Genomic DNA, 17,816 nt, shown 5'->3' with positions numbered 1-17,816 from the left:
AGGATGCGAGGAGTGGAAATGGGTGGCATGAAGAATTCCCTGCTGAATGCGAGTGTAGGGCATGGAAACACAGAGCCCTGGCCTAGGCTGGGCTGGTAGAACCCTTCCAGTCTGGCTGTGCAGATGGAAGGTCTCATTTCAGCAAATCACTCCCTCTGGGCCTAAGTTTCCCCAGCTGTTGGTAGGGATAATCCTGTCCAGGCACTGCATGCAGTGCTTTGGGAAGCTAAGATGAATTAGTTGTGTGCAGGAGAAGTTACAGTGGCGCAAGTGTCATAATGTCAACTTTCATTTTTACGTGAAGACCATGACCAGCTGTTGAGTTTTGGTCCTGCAGAATTCTCACTGCTTTGGTGTACAATCCATGAACTGTAAGGCACAGACCCTGTTTTTTCCCCAGATAAATGTCAAAGCTGTATATCTGCCAAGAGAAAGGCCAGTAAATGGTGTCTGAAGTAGCTATTAATCTTTAGAATTAGTTGCTCCAAGTCCAGATTGCAAGTGTATGAAACATCAAAAAGTGAAATTAAATTAGGGAGATTTATCGTGAACAGTTGTTTCACGCAGGTTTGGGTTCCAGCAAGAGCTTAGACAAGCGAAATATCAGCACAAAGACATAAATTAAGTAGGAATACTCTAAGGAAAAATCTTGTTTATTCTAGGCAAGCAGTCATGTCATTTGTCACCTTCCAGCACAGGAGTCAGGGCACGGGTGGGAGCTCCTGGTTGTCCCTGAGAGGTGCTTTATCGAAGCACAGGTATTAATATTGCAACAAACAGGGGAGATGGGTTTTTAAAAGGAATTGGAGGCATCCTGTTTTGTAAGACAAAGTTCTCTGAGCAACAAAGACCAAAGGCACAGGTTGAAGTTTTATGGCAGTGATATATTCTTCTCTGGATGGACTGAAGCTCTCTGGGTGTGCCTTTCACTAATTCCAGCACAGCTACTGATTTCAGATGGTTTTTGGGTGAGATTTAGGAGGAGATGACAGTGCCCTGTAGGTGCTGAGCTCTGTCATCATCCCAAGGTCACACTTCAGCCATTAGGGAGTCACTTTGCCATAGGCTGACCTATGAGAAGACCAAAGAGATTACAACAGTAATCCCTGCTTGGTTTTACTTCCTAACTAAATTCCCTGGCATGAGTTGAACAGGCTTTGTTGCTAAGAAGATTTTTGTAGCTCAGAGATATGGACAAAACTGTCCCAAAGCACAGGTGCTGCTAGAAACCCTGTTAACACCTGAACTCTAAATGAACCAAATATATTCCCTCAAATACAGAGCTTTTAAAACCACACTTCACTCTTTTTCCAGGTTCCAAACACCATATTCTGGCAAAGTGAGTGATGAAATCCTTTGGCTGCCACCTACATGCAGCTATTGACACCTGGGATCAGAGTGACTTGCTGCTGCTTTCAGGTATATGGAGGAATTGGAAGATTTTTTGTGTGTGTTTGTCCACAGGATGTAACAGTCCTCTGCAGACCCTACATTCCATAAAATCTACATTTTAGAGTAGATATAAAATAAATCCAATGCATCCAGCAAGCCTCCACTGCTCAGCAGGGCTGCACCAGAGTAAACTGAAGGCAAGCAGGGCCTGTGTCTCGACTGGCTTTGTGGTTCCATTTCTTCCTTCATTTGGATAGAGGCTGGACAAGCTGCTGGAGGAGAAACTCAGAGGGAACTCTAAAATAAACAGCCCCCACGTTTGGCTCAGCAAGCCCTGAACAACACTCTGGAAGGTTTAGATGGATAGGTATATACATGCATACATACATGTATACACACAGGACTAACTTGTTCTCATACTTTCTCTTCAGCACCTGCCTCTGCCTCAGTCCCAGGCAGGATGCTGGGATGCTTCCAGCCTGACTTCATGAGTCCATTCCTGTCCTTCAGACATGTGGGTGCCTCAATGTCCATGGAGTTGTCTAAAACCCCACGTCCACTCCTTCCGTCTCTCCCATTGTCAGGCACAGCCTGACTCATGTCCCCTTCCTTGCTTTCTGTTTGGTCATGTCATTTCTAAACCACCTTCCTTCCCTATTCCCCACCCATGCACATGGATTTGTTTTATTACAGTGGCCACGTCTTCCCTTCTTCAAAACCATTTGCAGAGCACTAACGCCAAGCTGGTCTAATAAAAGCCCCTTAAAGCACGTTTATCGTGTCTTTAAGTCATTTCCTTCCAGCCACCTCCAGATGAAGTTATCACTTTGTCAAAACATGATGCAAACCCACTGCTCCGGGGCACAGTGGGAAGCACACAAAGCCCAGTCCCTCGGAAAGTTTGGGTGAGCTGTTTGCTAAGAGCTGCCGAGCCCACCCCTCCAAGACCTTTATTTCCCCCTGCGGCAGCTGTCATCTGATCCCACGCTTTGGCTTTGAATGGGGCTCTCCGAGGATGCCAGATGTTGGGAACAAAGGTCTAAAAATAATCTTTCCAAGTAATCTTCCCATCTATCATTCAAGGGGAGCATGTGCTTTGTGTGAACATGTGAGCCGAGAACCTGATCTAACTTAAAGAAGTTCAACAGCAGCTCCTGACTTCTGCCTGTGGGCTCCTTTTTATTTTTTTTTCTTTAATTTTTTTTTTTTTTTCCTTTTCCCTTCCCAGAAGCTGCGCAGGGAAAAGCGGCTCTCGGCAGCGCTCAGCCCTCGCTCTCCTCCCTCCCCGGCTCCCTCCCTCCTTGCCAAGACTCCGAAGCGCCTGGATCCCGAGAGCCGGGCTCCTGGTTGGATCTGTCCTTGGGAAGATGCGTTCCGGGGAGCTGCCGGAGATGCGTTTCTGTAAGAAGATCTTCGCTGCAGCCCTGTGTGTCTTAGTTTTGCTGCCGGATTCGGGCAGCGCAAGGACCCTCTGGAAGCGCGCTCTGCATCTGAAAATGACGGAGAAATACGATGTGAGTAAGGCTGGGGGGAGGATTTTGAGGGGGACCTGGGTGTTCTCCCCGTTAAAGGGGAGTTTTCTTTACGTGTGTGTATCGTTTTAGAATAAGGAGCGTTTGGATCCGCAGGCTGGCTCTTTATAAAAGGGAATCATTAAGTTTGCCAGGCTGTACGGAACTTTTGCCACCTAGCTGCTGCGGCGGGAAGCTTGGGAAGCACGCTGGGAGCAGGGAGAGGGCATTGCCGTGTCATCGTCACCGTTTCTCCTAAAAACTTCCCAGGGAAGCAAGGGGAGCGTGGCTGGGGAGAAGGGGCATGCAAAACTGTATGTCTCGGGATAGATTTAGTGGAAAGAAGATAATGTGATTTATTGCTTAGAACAGGGAGGAGCGTTCCCTGCCCAGGTGCTCCACTGCCTTTTGGGGTGATTTTGGGTAAATGTCTCCAGCTTCCAGTGATAATGTGAGTAGAGGGATGGTGGCACAGAAAACCTCCAGGATCCACAGTGCCAGAGTAACGTGCCCATCACCTTAAAGGGTGTAGGGAGATTATCTGAGAAATCCACTCCCGTGGCTGTGCCTTGCCTGGCACGTTCAGAGGGAGCAGAGCTCCCCTCTGCTGCCCACAGCCTGGCAGACACTCAGTGGCACCATCTGTCCCTGCCCACTTTTGGCAGACTTAGTGGGATTCTGAGCTTCCAAATCCACAGTGGTACTTGGAGGAATAGTGCTGGATTTGGAATTGAAGCAGCAACAAGTTACTGTAAGAGGAGGCAGTGATGGTGCTGGGTCTTGTTCTGATGTGTCAGGGCCAAAAGACTGTTAGAAATGGCCATGATGGCCATAGAGGAAATTGTAAAAAAAAAAATGATTGAACTGCTTGACTTTCAAGACCTGCTGTATATACAGGGGAATAAAGAATCCAAAATTTTTACTTAATCCATTAAAGTCCTCTTCTAAGCCAGAACTGACCCAAGGCTTCTTCCCCTTGTATCACTTCAGTGGGAGCCCCAGCCAGTCAGGTCTGATTGCATCTTCCAGCCACTGCATGTGCATAAACAGCATCTTGGTGTCACATGTGGATTTCTCCATCTGTTTTCTGCAGCTTTTAATTTAAAAAGGATGTTTTCATGCCCATGACTTCTAGAGTGATGTTTGGGGATGGCTACATTTGGTTTGTGCAATTGCTGACTCAGAAGTGTGACACCCCTGATGAATGAACTGAAATACTGTCTTGATTCCTTGGAATACTGCAGAAAACACGGTGTTAATATTTGAAAGGCACCTCAGTGTTTGGCAAGAAATTACCTTCACTGTATCCACTCTTGAGACAGAGCATCATCTGGTTTGCACTTGCTTTGGAAAATGGTGCTGTGGAGAGCTGTGTTTCCTGCAAAATTACGCCCTGGAAAGTGTATTTATTCGTATGTTCTTCTGCCATATTTTAATGTAAAGCTCAAATTCAACAGGAACTAAGAAGTAAATGACCCAGAGAGATAGTACAGGAGTAGGACAGGAATTTACATGCTGATCTTCAGATAAGGAGCCCTGTAGAGGCAAAGCCTGCTCCCCTCAGGATATATCCTCTTCTTTCAACCTGCAGTTCTTCAAAGGACTGTTTTTCCTGGCAGACATGAATCCAGGTGCTACTGATCTGGCAAGCTCAGCTAGAATCACTTATATTGACAGGAACATTTGTCTAGGAGAAACAGAAAATGCTTTTTTTCCCCCCCCTTCTCCTCAAATCCTTTTGTAAGGAGGGAGGTGTCTGGTCTCCATCCTCTTATCCACCAAGAGCGCGTTTTGGCAGCCCCTCTGGTTTCTCAGAGAGATGCTTTCTGTCCTACCAAACGCTGTGTGTTCCCTGCAGTTGGAGAATCAGAGGCTGGGGGTGGAAGAGCTGATTTGTGAGTCACTTGGACAGAGGGATAACAGATGGAGGTGCTTACGGCAGCACGGAGCCATCTGGGAGATGAGCCACGGACACCCCTGTGGGACCCCTGGCAGGACACAGCCCTGAGGGGAGGGGGCAGCGAGGAACAGGGAGAGTTGTGTTGTCAGAGTCCAGAATATCTGAGTCTACAGCAGGAGGGATGTATCCACAAAATGCTGGATGCAGAACGACGAGCAGGTGTGACGAGGAGGAGCTGGCCTGGAGGATTTCATTCAGGTGCCTGGCAAGGGTGTTGGTTGGCAAGGAGGGGTCAAGTGGGAATGGAGGAGGAAGAAAGAGGGACTTCAGTGAGAAGGAAAACCTGGCAGTCACAGTGGGATGCAGGGCTGGGCTTCCAGTTTTTAGCTAATCTATGTGTTTTACAGCCAGAGGGACACTTGTCAAGTTTAGTGATTTGCAGCTGGTGTTCTGCAGCCCCCACACAGTCCATGGACTGTTCCCAAAGGACAGAGGGAGGGAGTTACCTGAGAATGGGCTTCAAGTCATTATCAAGACACCCACATGTCCACTGGGAAAAGCTGGACCAGTCTGGATTATATTCCAGTGTCAACTGCATCAAGTGTTTGAGAAAAATTTCCAGACCTCTTTTTAAGTTTTCCAGAAATTAAGAATTCTTCACAGCAGTTGTAATGCTCTTCCAACAACTTCTTTACCCTGCAGCTAGCTGTCATAAATCAACACTGAGGTTAGCACACCTCCTGTGTGAGATTTCTGTCCCACATATCCTCAGAGCAACCTCTGAGCAGAGCAGCCTCAGCCTTCCCTTTGGGAGCTGCAGGCACACAAGTCTTGCACATCATTCCCTGCTTTCCAGTCCTTTAGTCACTATCGTGCATCTTCTTTAACTTTGCAACAACCTTCCAGTACTGCAAACAATGTCTTTTTTTCCTGGGGAATTCTGGCCAGTGTTTGGGAACACCTGCCAGGGACAGAGCTGGTGATGGGAGGCTGAAATGAAACCCACATGTCCTCTCGGGGGTGTCCACTCAGAATGTGATTTGACAGAGAACTGTGCTTTGACACAAGCTCAGGAACCGGTTTCAGGCACAAATAATAGAACAGATCTGGGATTTTTTTGGAGGCAAGTTGCATCCCACAAATACTATTGAAATTATGGGTTGAGAGTGAGTGATTCCATTGAGGTTTTTCCTCATCTTTGCTGACCTTCAGGTTTCCTCAGCTGAACTCTGAACTTTTCCCCTTACTTCGTTTCTGGATATTATCATTAAAATGATTTAATAAGTCTCCCTGGGAAACTGCAATTTGCCTCCTGCACTGAAAAATATTAGTAAAGGAAGAAATTTTTCACTGTTGTCACAATCTACAAAAATAATAAATCTGACTCTGTCCAGAGCCAACCTGTGAATCCTGAGAGAGCTTCTAAAAAAACCTTATAACCCAAACCTGGAGACATCCTTAACCAGGTTATTTTGAGGAGTGAGGGAATCCTGTTTTCCTCTGGGATGGTTTATGCACACATAAACCAGGGGCACTGGTTTTATTAGATCCGATGTGCAAAATATCCTTTTGGCCAGGAGGTTTTTAAAGAAGTGGGTTCTGAGCAATAGGTGAGCAGTGAAAATGGGCAGGGAGGTCATGAGGTCCAAAGTTATTTGGCTGAAGCTGTTTTATTGTTCCCGAACGGAAATTTCATTCATGGAGCCAGCTGTTCATTGCAATTTTGGCTTCTTGGTTTCTGAATCATCAGTGAACCAACTGCAGTAATTGTTTGAGGGTGTTTTTTTCATGTGTCCATTATTTGCCAGTATTATTTTGGTCAGATTTCCATCTGCAGCTGACCTTTAAAATAGAATAGTAAACTGTGACCTTCCAGGACGAACAGTCCCTCCAACACAGAGGCTTGTTCAGTGTTTGGAAATGCACAGATTTACTGTTAAATGTTGCCTTATATCCCAAAATTACACTCGATCAGAGCATTTACTCTATTCAAAATTCAACAACACCAAGAATTTAAAGGTGTCTTTTCAGTATCTTCATTTCAAAAACATGTTATTTTAAAGGTGGAGGAATGGAATAATGTGAGAGCTTGCACCTTCAGCATGGAAAACACCATCAAAATTAGGAAATCTTCTTTTTTCAAATTTATTTTGTGGCTCAAACAGCCTATCAATTCCAGGGAAAAGAACCTCTCAGAAGGGTTTTTGAGCAGTTCCTTGTTGACTGAATGGAAACAGTGGGAGAATACATTTGGGAACATGCTATTTTGCAAAGGCCCATGTGCTCCAAAGGAGCCATTGGGAGGTTTCAGCACTGAGGATGAAGCAGTAAGTAAATACAGAGGGGTGTTAGTTTAACCTCAGATTTCTCCATAGCCTGATGGTGAAATTTCCTAGAGAAACCTCAGGGACAGTTGCACCACTTTGTTTATTGGAATAACAACCCCAGTTGCTCATCACTGATTTCTTAACATAACAGTGATTAGGCCAAGTATATATATATATATTTATATATATATAACTCTTAAACTCACAACCTGCTCATGAAGGCACGGCAGTGCTCATTTTGTGCCACTGGCTTGATGCTGATCTCTTTTAAAGGTGCAAATCCAGAAACCACATTTTGATTTTATTAGTGCTTATTAACGGTTGTTAATAAATCTGGTTGCCCTGAGTACTTTGTGCTGCCCTGCGGGGGCTGAGCTCGAGCCCAGAGACTGAGCCACAGGTGAGAAAGGAGTGGGCTGGAGTGATTCACTTCTCCATCAGAGGGACTTGGCTCCTTGCTAAAATGCCACCAGTGTGAATAATATTTGAATGGTGCTTCTTATAAACGTTTCTGGTAAAAACCTGTGTCTGTTAATCCACTTTAAACCTCCCTTGTTCCTTTGGTGTGCAATGAGCAGCTCAGCTCCTTTCTGCTGTAGCCCTACACAGCCTCATTTTCTTTGGGATTAAGCCTCACCCCTTACAGATCTCACACAGAGCATCTCATGTTTTAGAAACAGTCTCTGATTTAACAACCCAGAGTCCCACAGTAGATAAGCTTGAAAGGCTACCCTATCAATTCTGGTCCAGAAGAAGGTGATGAAGGTAGAATGAGCCCACTGAGGACACAGGTGCTACCAGGGACATTTGTTCCATGTCCCATTTGTGGACATAACCCCAAAACAATTCAGTGCCATCTCTTCCACTGCTTTGCTATCAGAGTGTTTTGTGTCCTCACCATGAGGATGCCTGGTGTCTTTCTTTCTGCTTCCCAGACAAGCATAAAAGGCTTTTAAGGATTTATTTTTAACCTCCTAATTTTCATTGCAATGATCTCAATTACAAAAGGAGTTCCACACAATAATTTAGTGGTTTGGTGTTTGAGAATACTTGAAAAACCACTTTGAAAATCTTTCCTGTGCTTCAGCTGATGCCTTCAAATCTATATTATATAAGATTTTAGTATAGCTTGTTAGCACTTTTAGCTTGCTAAGTACCTTTGTGCAGGATTTCTGGAAGTCCTGTTGGGCATTCTTTGTTAAGAATTTCAGCAAACAAGGGGTTTTAATGAGGTGAAGAGTTTTCTACCTGTGAAATGTACTGAGAAACAAACATAACACCCGATATAACCAGTCTAAAGCTACTTAGAAGCCTTGAAATTGTCCCAGAAGGCGTGATATCTGTGCCAAAAACCAAGGAACAAGATGAAGATAAGGGGTCCTTGGGACCACTGACTGAAATTCAGGAGGCGTGTCTGAGGGTGGCATGATGGGATGGACAGTTTTGGAAGTGGGTGTAACAGATGAGATAATATCCAAATATTGTAATTAGATGACAGTGTGAAGTTGTAGCACCTGTGTAGCTCAGCAAGCACACTTTGGAAAACCTTCCTGCCGTAACAAACGAGCGCTTTTTGCTTTCTGATGCTCAAAGAGAGCCTGGGAGAGCTTTTATTTTCCGGCTTTTAGGCCTCGCAGCTGGCCGGGATGTTTGGTGCCCGCCCTTAACGCCGAACCTGACTTCCTTTTCTTCTCTTTGCAAGGATTATGAGTACCCTCTTCATTCTCACAGCTCCCACCACCAGAAGAACGACCGCTGCCCCCCTCCGCCGCAGAGCCTCCCTGAGCGCGCCTGCGAGGTGCCGAGCTGCCGCTCCGACTCCGAGTGCGAGCGCCACAAGCGCTGCTGCTACAACGGCTGCATCTACGCCTGCCTCGAGTCCGTGCAGCCCCCACCAGGTAGGGGGTGTGGGGCCCCGGTTGCCTTAAAAATCTGTGTTGGGTAAGGTTTTGGCGCAGCTCCTTGGCGCGAGGTTTCCGAAAACGCGGTTGAACGGCGCTCGTCGGGGGTTTCAACGGGCAGGAGGTTTTGGCAAGGTGGAGAGTGTTTAAGTCCAGGTTGGATGGGGCTTGGAGCAACCTGGTCTAGTGGGATGTGTCCCTGCCCATGGCAGGGGGTTGGAATGAGATGATCTTTAAGGTCCTTTCCAACCCAAACAATTCTCTGATTCTGTGGTTTCTGTATTCTGGGAATGGGCTGCCCAGGGATATGGTGGAGTCACCAGCCCTGGAAGTACTTAAGAAGAGACTGGACGAGGCACTTACTGCCATGGTCTGGTTGACAAGGGGGTGTTGGGTCAAAGGTCGGACTCAATGATCTCAGAGGTCTTTTCCAACCTATTTGATCCTGTGATTCTATTCAGGAAAATAAGGAATGCCAATCTGAATTAGTGCTCACAGCAGCGAGGCAGCCATCTCATCCCCTTGCCATGAGAATGGAGGATAGGGACGCAACAGCTGCTTTAGCCTTCATGACAGCAGGCTCTTGTGGCACTGGATAACATCCTTGTCTCTCTTGGCACTGGGACAAGAGCATGAATATAAATCCAATCCATCCCACAGGAGCCTGGCAGCTTCTTCACAGGCCCTTAGAGGAAATCCATGACTATTCCATAACTGTGCCCCATGGCTACTCCATCTTGACTCTGTGGTTTCTCGTTTCTGTCTTCCACAGTCTTAGACTGGTTGGTGCAGCCCAAACCCCGCTGGCTGGGAGGAAATGGGTGGCTTTTGGATGGCCCAGAGGAAGTCTTACAAGGTACAGTACATTTCACTGTCTTCTCTGTGATATCAGTAATTATACAAAGGCACTGGATAAGATATTCCTCATGCACTGGTCTTTCCAGGGATGCTGCTCTGCTGGAGCTGCTGGAGTTTGTCTGGAGTTTCCACAGGAATAACGCTGTGTGGTGCTGGGGGCTGGTTTCTGGTGCAGTAAATAAATTCTTTTTATGGATATGGATTATCCAGCAGAGCACTAGGAGTGCTCCAGGGAAGCAGACTTGTACCCATTCTTCAAATAATTAGAAATATATCTTCCTTTTAGAAAAAGGCTTTGTCGTCATACATAGATTTTCTGCCAGCTTCCTGATAGACCGTGGGTGGACTTGGATTAGGAGATCCTTTAATCCAGAGTGGCCTCATCACACAGATGCCTTGGGCTGGGGCTGTGGCTCCTGCATCTGGAGGCTCCTTTGGACAGGAGCCCTGGCAAAGTGCTGCAGAGTTGTGTCAAGCTGATATGGAGCTGCAGCATCCAAGCTTGGGGGCTGCTAATGAGATTGGGCTTCTAAGTTTAATTCCATAGGGAAAGGTCTTTTAATTAATATTTTTTCAATGCCTCAAATTGAAACAAAGGGTGCGATGGTGGAAAGAGAAATTTTCTTCTATGAGACATTCCCATATGTATGAATACCTGAAATTCCTGATTTTTTCATGAAAAAGCTATCCCAGCTTTTGATCAGCTTTAGTCAGACACAGGTAGTGCCAATAAATTACCCTCTTTGGTCTTACACAGATGGTATCAGGCTCACTGAGCCTCGACTCTCATCTATTATGGAAACTCCAAGTTCTTGAAGAGAAAATTCTGCCTCCAGCTCATTGGAGCTGCACTGCTAGAAATAAGATAAAATAGGTTCCTCCTCATCCATCCTTGTCATGCTTATATTATTTGTTCTTATCTTAACACCTTCATCTCAGCTTCAGGGAGTAATTAGGGAAATAAGAGCCATCAGTCATGGCATGAGAATTACAGCAGAGGCCCTTGAAATTAAAATCCTGCAAATGAAAGGGTGGAGTGTCCCTGCATGGTCTGTACATTTAATGGCCACAAACACTGTCTTTCCTTTCCCATCCTGCTCTGCACTTGCTGGATATCCAGGGTCAGGGAGATTAAAGCCTGTGTTTGGGACAGGGGCTGGTGCTGCCTTTACCTCATGAGTCACACGTGAGGTTTAGGTTGCCCAGGTACTGGGTGTGGAGCACAGAGCAGAGCAGCACACTGCCAGCTTCCTGCTCACGTTTTCCCAATCCCTCTCCCAGCCCAAAGCCTGGCTGGAACAGACTTATCCCTGCTTGGAGGGAATAGCTGCACTGAGAGATCACCCACGAGTGGGAGAAGGGTGGGCAGCCATGGGTGGTCTCCAGCACCCTCCAGCCTCAGACAGACCCTGCCCCACAGGCTGTGGGAGGTGTTGTTGCAGGTAATGGGGCTGACCTGCACTCCCTGTGTCGGGATGATGTGTAGTCAGCTTTGGTGTAAGCTGTGAACTGGATCACCTGCCCTGACAGGATTCCTTGGAGGTGTCAGCTCCGTGCTACTCTGACATGGAAGGAATCTGAGGTCCTGCCCGGCAGGAGGTGCAGGAGGAGGGGCTGTGTTGTCAGATTTTGGTTCCCCGTGGGTGTTAAAGCCCTGGTTTGTGACCTGCAGGCTTCTCTTGCAGCCGAGGCCTGCAGCACCACCGAGGATGGGGATGAGCCCCTGCACTGCCCCACGGGCTACGAGTGCCACATCATCAACCCGGGCAACACGGCCGAGGGCATCCCAAACAGGGGCCAGTGCATCAAACTCCGTGGAAACCCAGGTCAGTGGGCTGCAAATCTCCCTCCCTCTGGTCAGTGCACACTGATGTTTGTGAGACAGAACAAGAAAGGAAAGGACCAGGACACCACTGCCCTCTGGCATTGTGTCAGCAGAGCAAGCAGTGATCTATCTGCACGTGCCACTACTGCACAGCACAAAAAATAGAAATATTTATACATTACTGCACACTTAAGTCAGAAATATGAGTTTCAAATTGCAGTTTGGATTACTGATTTTGCTTTCTGCGTCCAAACCATTATTCCCTTTATTCTGCTGACATATTTGCACAATAAAGGAACTTATATAGGCCAGGATGTTTTTCAGGAAAGCTCAAAACATGTCTGGGTATGTGTAACTTCACTGAAGAGTAGGCTATGTGTGTCTGCAAGGTCTACAAGTCACCTCAGTGTAAACACTTGAGGCACCAATTTTGCCCTTTGGTCACTGCAAAAACAGGGGAAGCATCAAATCAGATCTCTGAGCTGATTCCATAACAGAACAAGAGTTTTAATCATCTCTTTTGTAACTTCTCCTTTAATAACATCGACAGTAACCAATATAATGTAGAACCGAAGGTGTCTTAGACACGAAGGATTTCTAAGAGCTTAAAAATTTTTACAAATGGCAAACAGAACAACCTAGCTGGAACTTGAATTATGTAAAATACTGAAACATGGCCTGGAATGTTACCCAAATTTTATTTCTTTGGGGAAAGCCTGTGATTCCTTGCCTGGTAGCTACCAAAAATATTATGACATGCAAGTGGCCACTCCTGTGGCAAGTGAGTTGTGTCCACAAAGCTCAACAATCCAAATAGTTTTGTAAGAGTTTATAGCAGCCCAACACTACTCCAGTTACAGAGACCTTTTACTGTCCTCATTGTGAGGTTTTTATTTCCATAGCTACAGTTTCTCTGTGCTGTGCACAAAAGGCCAGAGTTTATTACACAAGAATGAAGGCTGACTGGGTATATTCTCATTATTTACCTTCTTTTTCAGATGGACACAACCTGAGGCATAAGTATTACAAGGAATATTTTGGTAAGCTGCTGGCATGAAGTGTTTGCTATTATAAAGCTTTATAGTTCTTGGAATGCTTACAAGGAATCTGCTGTTTATGAGATGAAGGTTTGCACGTAGCAAAAAGAGATTCTTTAGCCTCAACTCTCTATGCCTCGGTCAGAAGATCTTATTTTAAGATCTGCAGGGACCAAGGTGTGGATTCTGGGGAATCAGGATCTCCAGCTGTGACAGAATGTGTTAAATGGTACAGCCTTTTGCCAGGGCTTCCCAGCCAGGGGGTGGGAAGCAAGCTGTCCAATAACCTTTTGTTATTTTTAAGTATATTTTTGGAGCTTCCCTCATGGCCCAGGATTTTGTGCAGCTGAACACAGAACTCTTGTCAAAAACAAGGTCTTTGGCCACTGTCCTGTATTGTGGTATGTGATAAGAGAAGAGTGGAGCCCAGTGAATCATTCCCTTGGTGTTATCTGCAGCCAGAAGGGGTGCCAGGTCCCTGTCACCAACTGATAGATCTGTATCTCAAAGAAAGCAGGAGCACCTTCCAGATGATCTCTCTCCTCATGGCTTCAAAGCTCCTGGTTTCTGCTGACTCTTGGATCTAGAGGGGGGACAGTCACATCAGGTTGGAAGTGGCATTCAGGTATAACTACAGAACACCTTTGATAGGATGAGATTTACAAACAGCCACGTTTGGCCAGTTAGGATGATAAAACCAGGAAAGGATTTCCCTTCCTCTATTCCAGTGTGGGCAGTCACAGCTCTCCAGGAGAACTGCTGAATAATGAGACCAGTGGAACTGTACTGCTGAGAGGACCTTGAGGAAACATTTGACACAGACTAACTTAAAATCTTTTTTTTGCTGGTATTTGCTTTACAGGGAGCAATTCCAACAATGTGGTTGGCTATGTGAAAAACCAGCAGAAGCATTTGGGCTAATCCAAGGTGTGCCTGGGTAAGTGCCCTGTGAATAAAGGGGGAGCTGGGTGGAAATAGTTGGTGCTTGGTATGAAATTATTTAAAGAAATAGTTGTTTGAGGGTGAAATCACCTCTCATCAAAACGCTGGTGGAAGTTCAGCACCTTAAAACTCTGTACAGGTGCATATCTCAGCTCCATGAAACATTCCCATTTCACAAGAGGCACCCCATTTCTTTGGATAACCTTTGCCTCGTGGGTGTTTGGAGGATGGAGTGGTTTTCAGGACAAAAAATAAATGCTGCAAAATGTGGGCCCTAAGACTTTAAACTTTCTGTTCAAGGGCTTCTTCTAACACAGGAGTAACTGCTCCTGCAAGACAAATCAAAAACCTGTTTATTCTGGACTGACTCCAGTAAGGGTCAGTCTTGCAAATACTTCAGCACATGGGGGATTTTGAGGGGTAGTTTGATGTGTGTGAGCAGTTGTGTCAAGCAGTTGTGACCCACTCATGTGAGCAAAGGCCCATTTCTCTGGCCACAGCCAAGCCAACAGCAGAAGCTCCAACCATCTTATCAGGCTTGAATTAGGCAAGAATGAAAATACTTATCATACCAAAGGTTCTGCCCCAAGATGAGTTTTCTAAACACTTTCAGCTTCACTTTAAAACTAACTTGAGCTTAACTGGGAGTTCTGAAAACAAAGCAGCCCAGTGTGTCCCTCAGTACCCACGTCAGGCTGGCTGTTAAGATTACTCAGCTACTTAAGGACAAGTTCTGTGCAAACATCCCAGGATGGATAAATATTTTAATTCCTCTTTTTTTTTTTTTCTTTTTTTTCTCTTTGTGTTTGATTTTCACCCAGCTGGACCCCTCTGTCAAGGAATGCTTTACCCAGCAGTTTTCTATTTTGGAAGAAGGACTCTGGTCCCAAATCTCCACGAGCACATTTTGCCCATCACCCATAAAAGACTTCAAGGAACAGGATGAGTCTAAATTTTAACCTATGAGGAGGGGGAGAAATGTGATCCCCTGAAGGAAACCACCCTGTTTATCAGCTGCCCTGCTACAAATGGAATGCAAATGCCTCCAAGGGATCCCTGTGAGCCACAGTGCCATTGTCAGGCTGCTGGCACAGAGCTTGCCCTTTATGTGCTTGTGGTGTCACCAATTCGGATTTCATGACCATGAACAAACCTCAGTTTTAAAACAATGAAGTGACATCAGATTTTTACCTAAATATCATATCTAAGTTGCATTAAAATAGGTAAGACTAAAGAGGCTCTCTGGATCAAATCCAGTGCCTGCCTGTCTTCAACAACTACTTTAAATAAGCCTTTCTAAAAGCTTAAAATTCAGAGAAACCTGCAAGTTTCTTCTTTTCCTATTTATATCTAGGTTTTACCAGGTTTGACATCCACTTTACAAGCCTAAACCTGAAGTCTTAAGAATTTGAGGAAGTCTGAGCCAGGAGCAAAACCAGTTTTATAATTTTTCTTTTTTTTTTTTTAAAGTTACCTTCCTTTATCTTCTCAGTCAGGTAAACTGCAGATGGAGAGCTAATAATGGAACAGATTTCTTTCTACAATATCTAAGCAGCCACATGTGTGTGCCAGCCTTTTTAGGTTGCTGGCTTTAGCCAGCACAGATAATACTCCCAAAATCTGTGGTTTTGTACCTGCAAAACCTCAGCAAAAGGGCTGGAGTCTGGATTATTTATTGAATGCATGAGAAAAGCAAATCCAGGATAAATTTGTGTGATGAAAAGGATTGTCTGGCAGATGGGCCACTGCTCCTTAGAAGTCCTGTTACCTTTATGTTGACTTCCACAAATCCTTAAGATCAAGTTATTTGTATTTGGGCCTCACAGCTCCTTTTAACTGTTTAGTCCTACAAAATGGAAAACACATTTCCTATTAATGCTTTGCCTGTTCTGTGGCAGTTCTAAGGGGACATTTGCATTTATTGTGACAAATCTGCCAGAATTGCTGGGCAGAAGGAACCACGGTGACTCCCTGTTTTATTGCATGTCCCCATCTGTGTGCATGAAATTAGCATTTTAATTTGCAGAGTAGTAGCAGTGTATATAAATACCCAAATCACAAATGCAAGGGCCTGCTTCCACTCACAAAATACAGGAGTTGTTTGAGTTGTTTGTTGTTTTTTTTCTACTCACAAAGCAGTTTAAGCCAAAGCCAAGATGCCTATAAAACACTTTGCATGTAACATTTGCAGCTGGAGAGATGGAAGATGCCAAACTGCTCTCCTGTTTCCCATCATAAACAGGCACAGCCCTCAGTGCTTTACAGAGCACAGGAACAGCTGAAGGGCTCCACATTTTCCTAAATATCCTCATTTGTTGATCTGCATTCACTTCTTCGAGCCTTTTTTTAAGGTGTTTGATGTGAAATGCAACACAATACTCAGACAGATGTATTTCTAGAATTTTATCAAATATAACTTCATGTGTATCTTAATTCCTGCTCAAAGAGAGCAGTCACAGAACTATAGAATTATGGAATGATTTGGGTTGGGAGGGATCTTAAAGCTCATTTAGTTCCATCCCCCTGCCATGGACAGGGATGCCACCCACTACATCAGGTTGCTCAGGGCCCCATCCATATTTTATAGTTCCAACCTCAATTTAGGGCAGAAACTTGCTATTTATCTCACTGCAGCCTTGCTCCTCAGTGTTGGTCAGTGAAATGGATTGATTTTGTTCAGCATTTTTTCAGAAAAATTCAAATTCTGACTAAAAGGACAAAGCCCTTCAGTGATCACTGCTAAGCCCCAAAGAGTAAATACCAAATTGCTCTATTTTAAGCTAAAAAAAGTCAGTGTCTAAAACCTTGTGAGGATCTAGCTGAAAAAACCTGTGCTGAGCATTAGCAAATTGCAAAGATTAAAGTTTCAAATCTCAACTTAATCTTTCAAAGCAGCCAAAAAATATTTTTAATTTGAGTGGACACAGTCACTTCAGTGTCTGCTTTTTTGTAGCTGCAGAAGCTCATACCTGACCACCTGGGTGGGATCATGCAGGTATTTGCTGCTTGCAAAAGGAATTTTTAAAAAAGAAAATTGACAAATCAATAATTTGCTGGTGAATTTCTGTTTACTGGGTGTTATCAAAGCCATCACCCTTCCTCATGGTGCTACAACTCTTGGGGTTTTTTTTCACGTTGATTCAAGTTATTAATTGTCAAGCTCAGCAACAAAAGCCACAGAAGAGACTTGTCCAAGTGCTGTGTTTTCAACACTGACATCCATCACACACTGAAATGAAAACACAGACCAAGTGTGTTGTCCTCAGCTTGCCTTCTCTCCAAAGACAAATGTTTTAACAGCAGTTAAATCAGTCTGGTGCAGCACAGTAGGAAATCAGTGTTGTAGGTCGGTTTTAACGTTTCCATGTTCACTTTACAGCATGTTTGGTGCTATAATAAACTCCCCAGGTGTCACTGTGTGCTAACAATGCCTGTGGCCCCCCTGATCCTCGGGGATCTGGGTAACCCCAGGCAGCTCCTCCCTGGTTTGTGACCCCAGACGTGTCCAGGCTCTGCCGCTTTGGTGCTCAATAAAAAATGACCAGCCTATTTTTCAACCCTGCCTGGTTTCACTTGTGTCTTCTTGGCATACACTGAGCTTCAAATTATGAAAAAATGGACAAATGTTTTATATTTCAGTTGTTGGGGGAGGCTCAGATAACAGGTGCTGGAAATGATGCCTCAAGGAGAAGGTGGCTCTTTTGTCTGACCAGGCACTGTCCTTGTTGGCTCAGTGCTCTTGGTCGCTGCTGGCTGGGTCTCAGCTGCCAGCTCAGGTGGTTTGGGCTGCACAAGCAGCTCCTCAGGCAGCTTTGCAGGAGGCCAAGGCTCTCTGGAAGGGTGGAAAAGCAAACCAAGCTGAAGGGCAGTGCTGGGCTGTGCCCACTGCAGGACACGGAGCTGGCAGAGCAGAGAGGTTGGGCTGCTGAGCTCTGCGTTTCCAAGGAGCAGGCAAGACTCCACCATCCCACCTGCCCCACCCACACTGGCCTTGCTCAACCTGCTTGTCAGGAGTGGGCAGGAGTCCTCCTGCATTGCCTCCCTTCTGCCCTGAAACCGTATCAGGGAGAGAAAGTGCCTGTAATTTAGCCATGGAGGGGATAGCAGGGAGTCAGTGCTGTGG

The 17,816-nt window shown here is 45.4% G+C and overlaps 1 protein-coding gene across 1 annotated transcript; it reads left to right on the top strand.

The window, feature by feature from the left end:
• Positions 1 to 2,376: 2,376 nt before the first annotated feature.
• WFDC1 (WAP four-disulfide core domain 1) lies at positions 2,377 to 17,254 on the top strand. The gene is made up of 8 exons (XM_050311046.1): positions 2,377 to 2,429; positions 2,621 to 2,906; positions 8,833 to 9,028; positions 9,804 to 9,887; positions 11,575 to 11,715; positions 12,713 to 12,754; positions 13,614 to 13,688; positions 14,515 to 17,254. The coding sequence occupies exons 1-7, from the start codon at positions 2,392 to 2,394 to the stop codon at positions 13,670 to 13,672; spliced, it is 846 nt and encodes a 281-aa protein (XP_050167003.1). The 5' UTR covers positions 2,377 to 2,391; the 3' UTR covers positions 13,673 to 13,688; positions 14,515 to 17,254.
• Positions 17,255 to 17,816: the final 562 nt, after the last annotated feature.

This window comes from Myiozetetes cayanensis, unplaced genomic scaffold, assembly GCF_022539395.1.
Source record: "Myiozetetes cayanensis isolate MyiCay16 unplaced genomic scaffold, myiCay2020 scf16, whole genome shotgun sequence".
Classification (NCBI taxonomy): Eukaryota; Metazoa; Chordata; class Aves; order Passeriformes; family Tyrannidae; genus Myiozetetes; species Myiozetetes cayanensis.
Note: the sequence above shows the minus strand (reverse complement) of the source record. Positions and strands in the feature narration are given on the sequence as shown.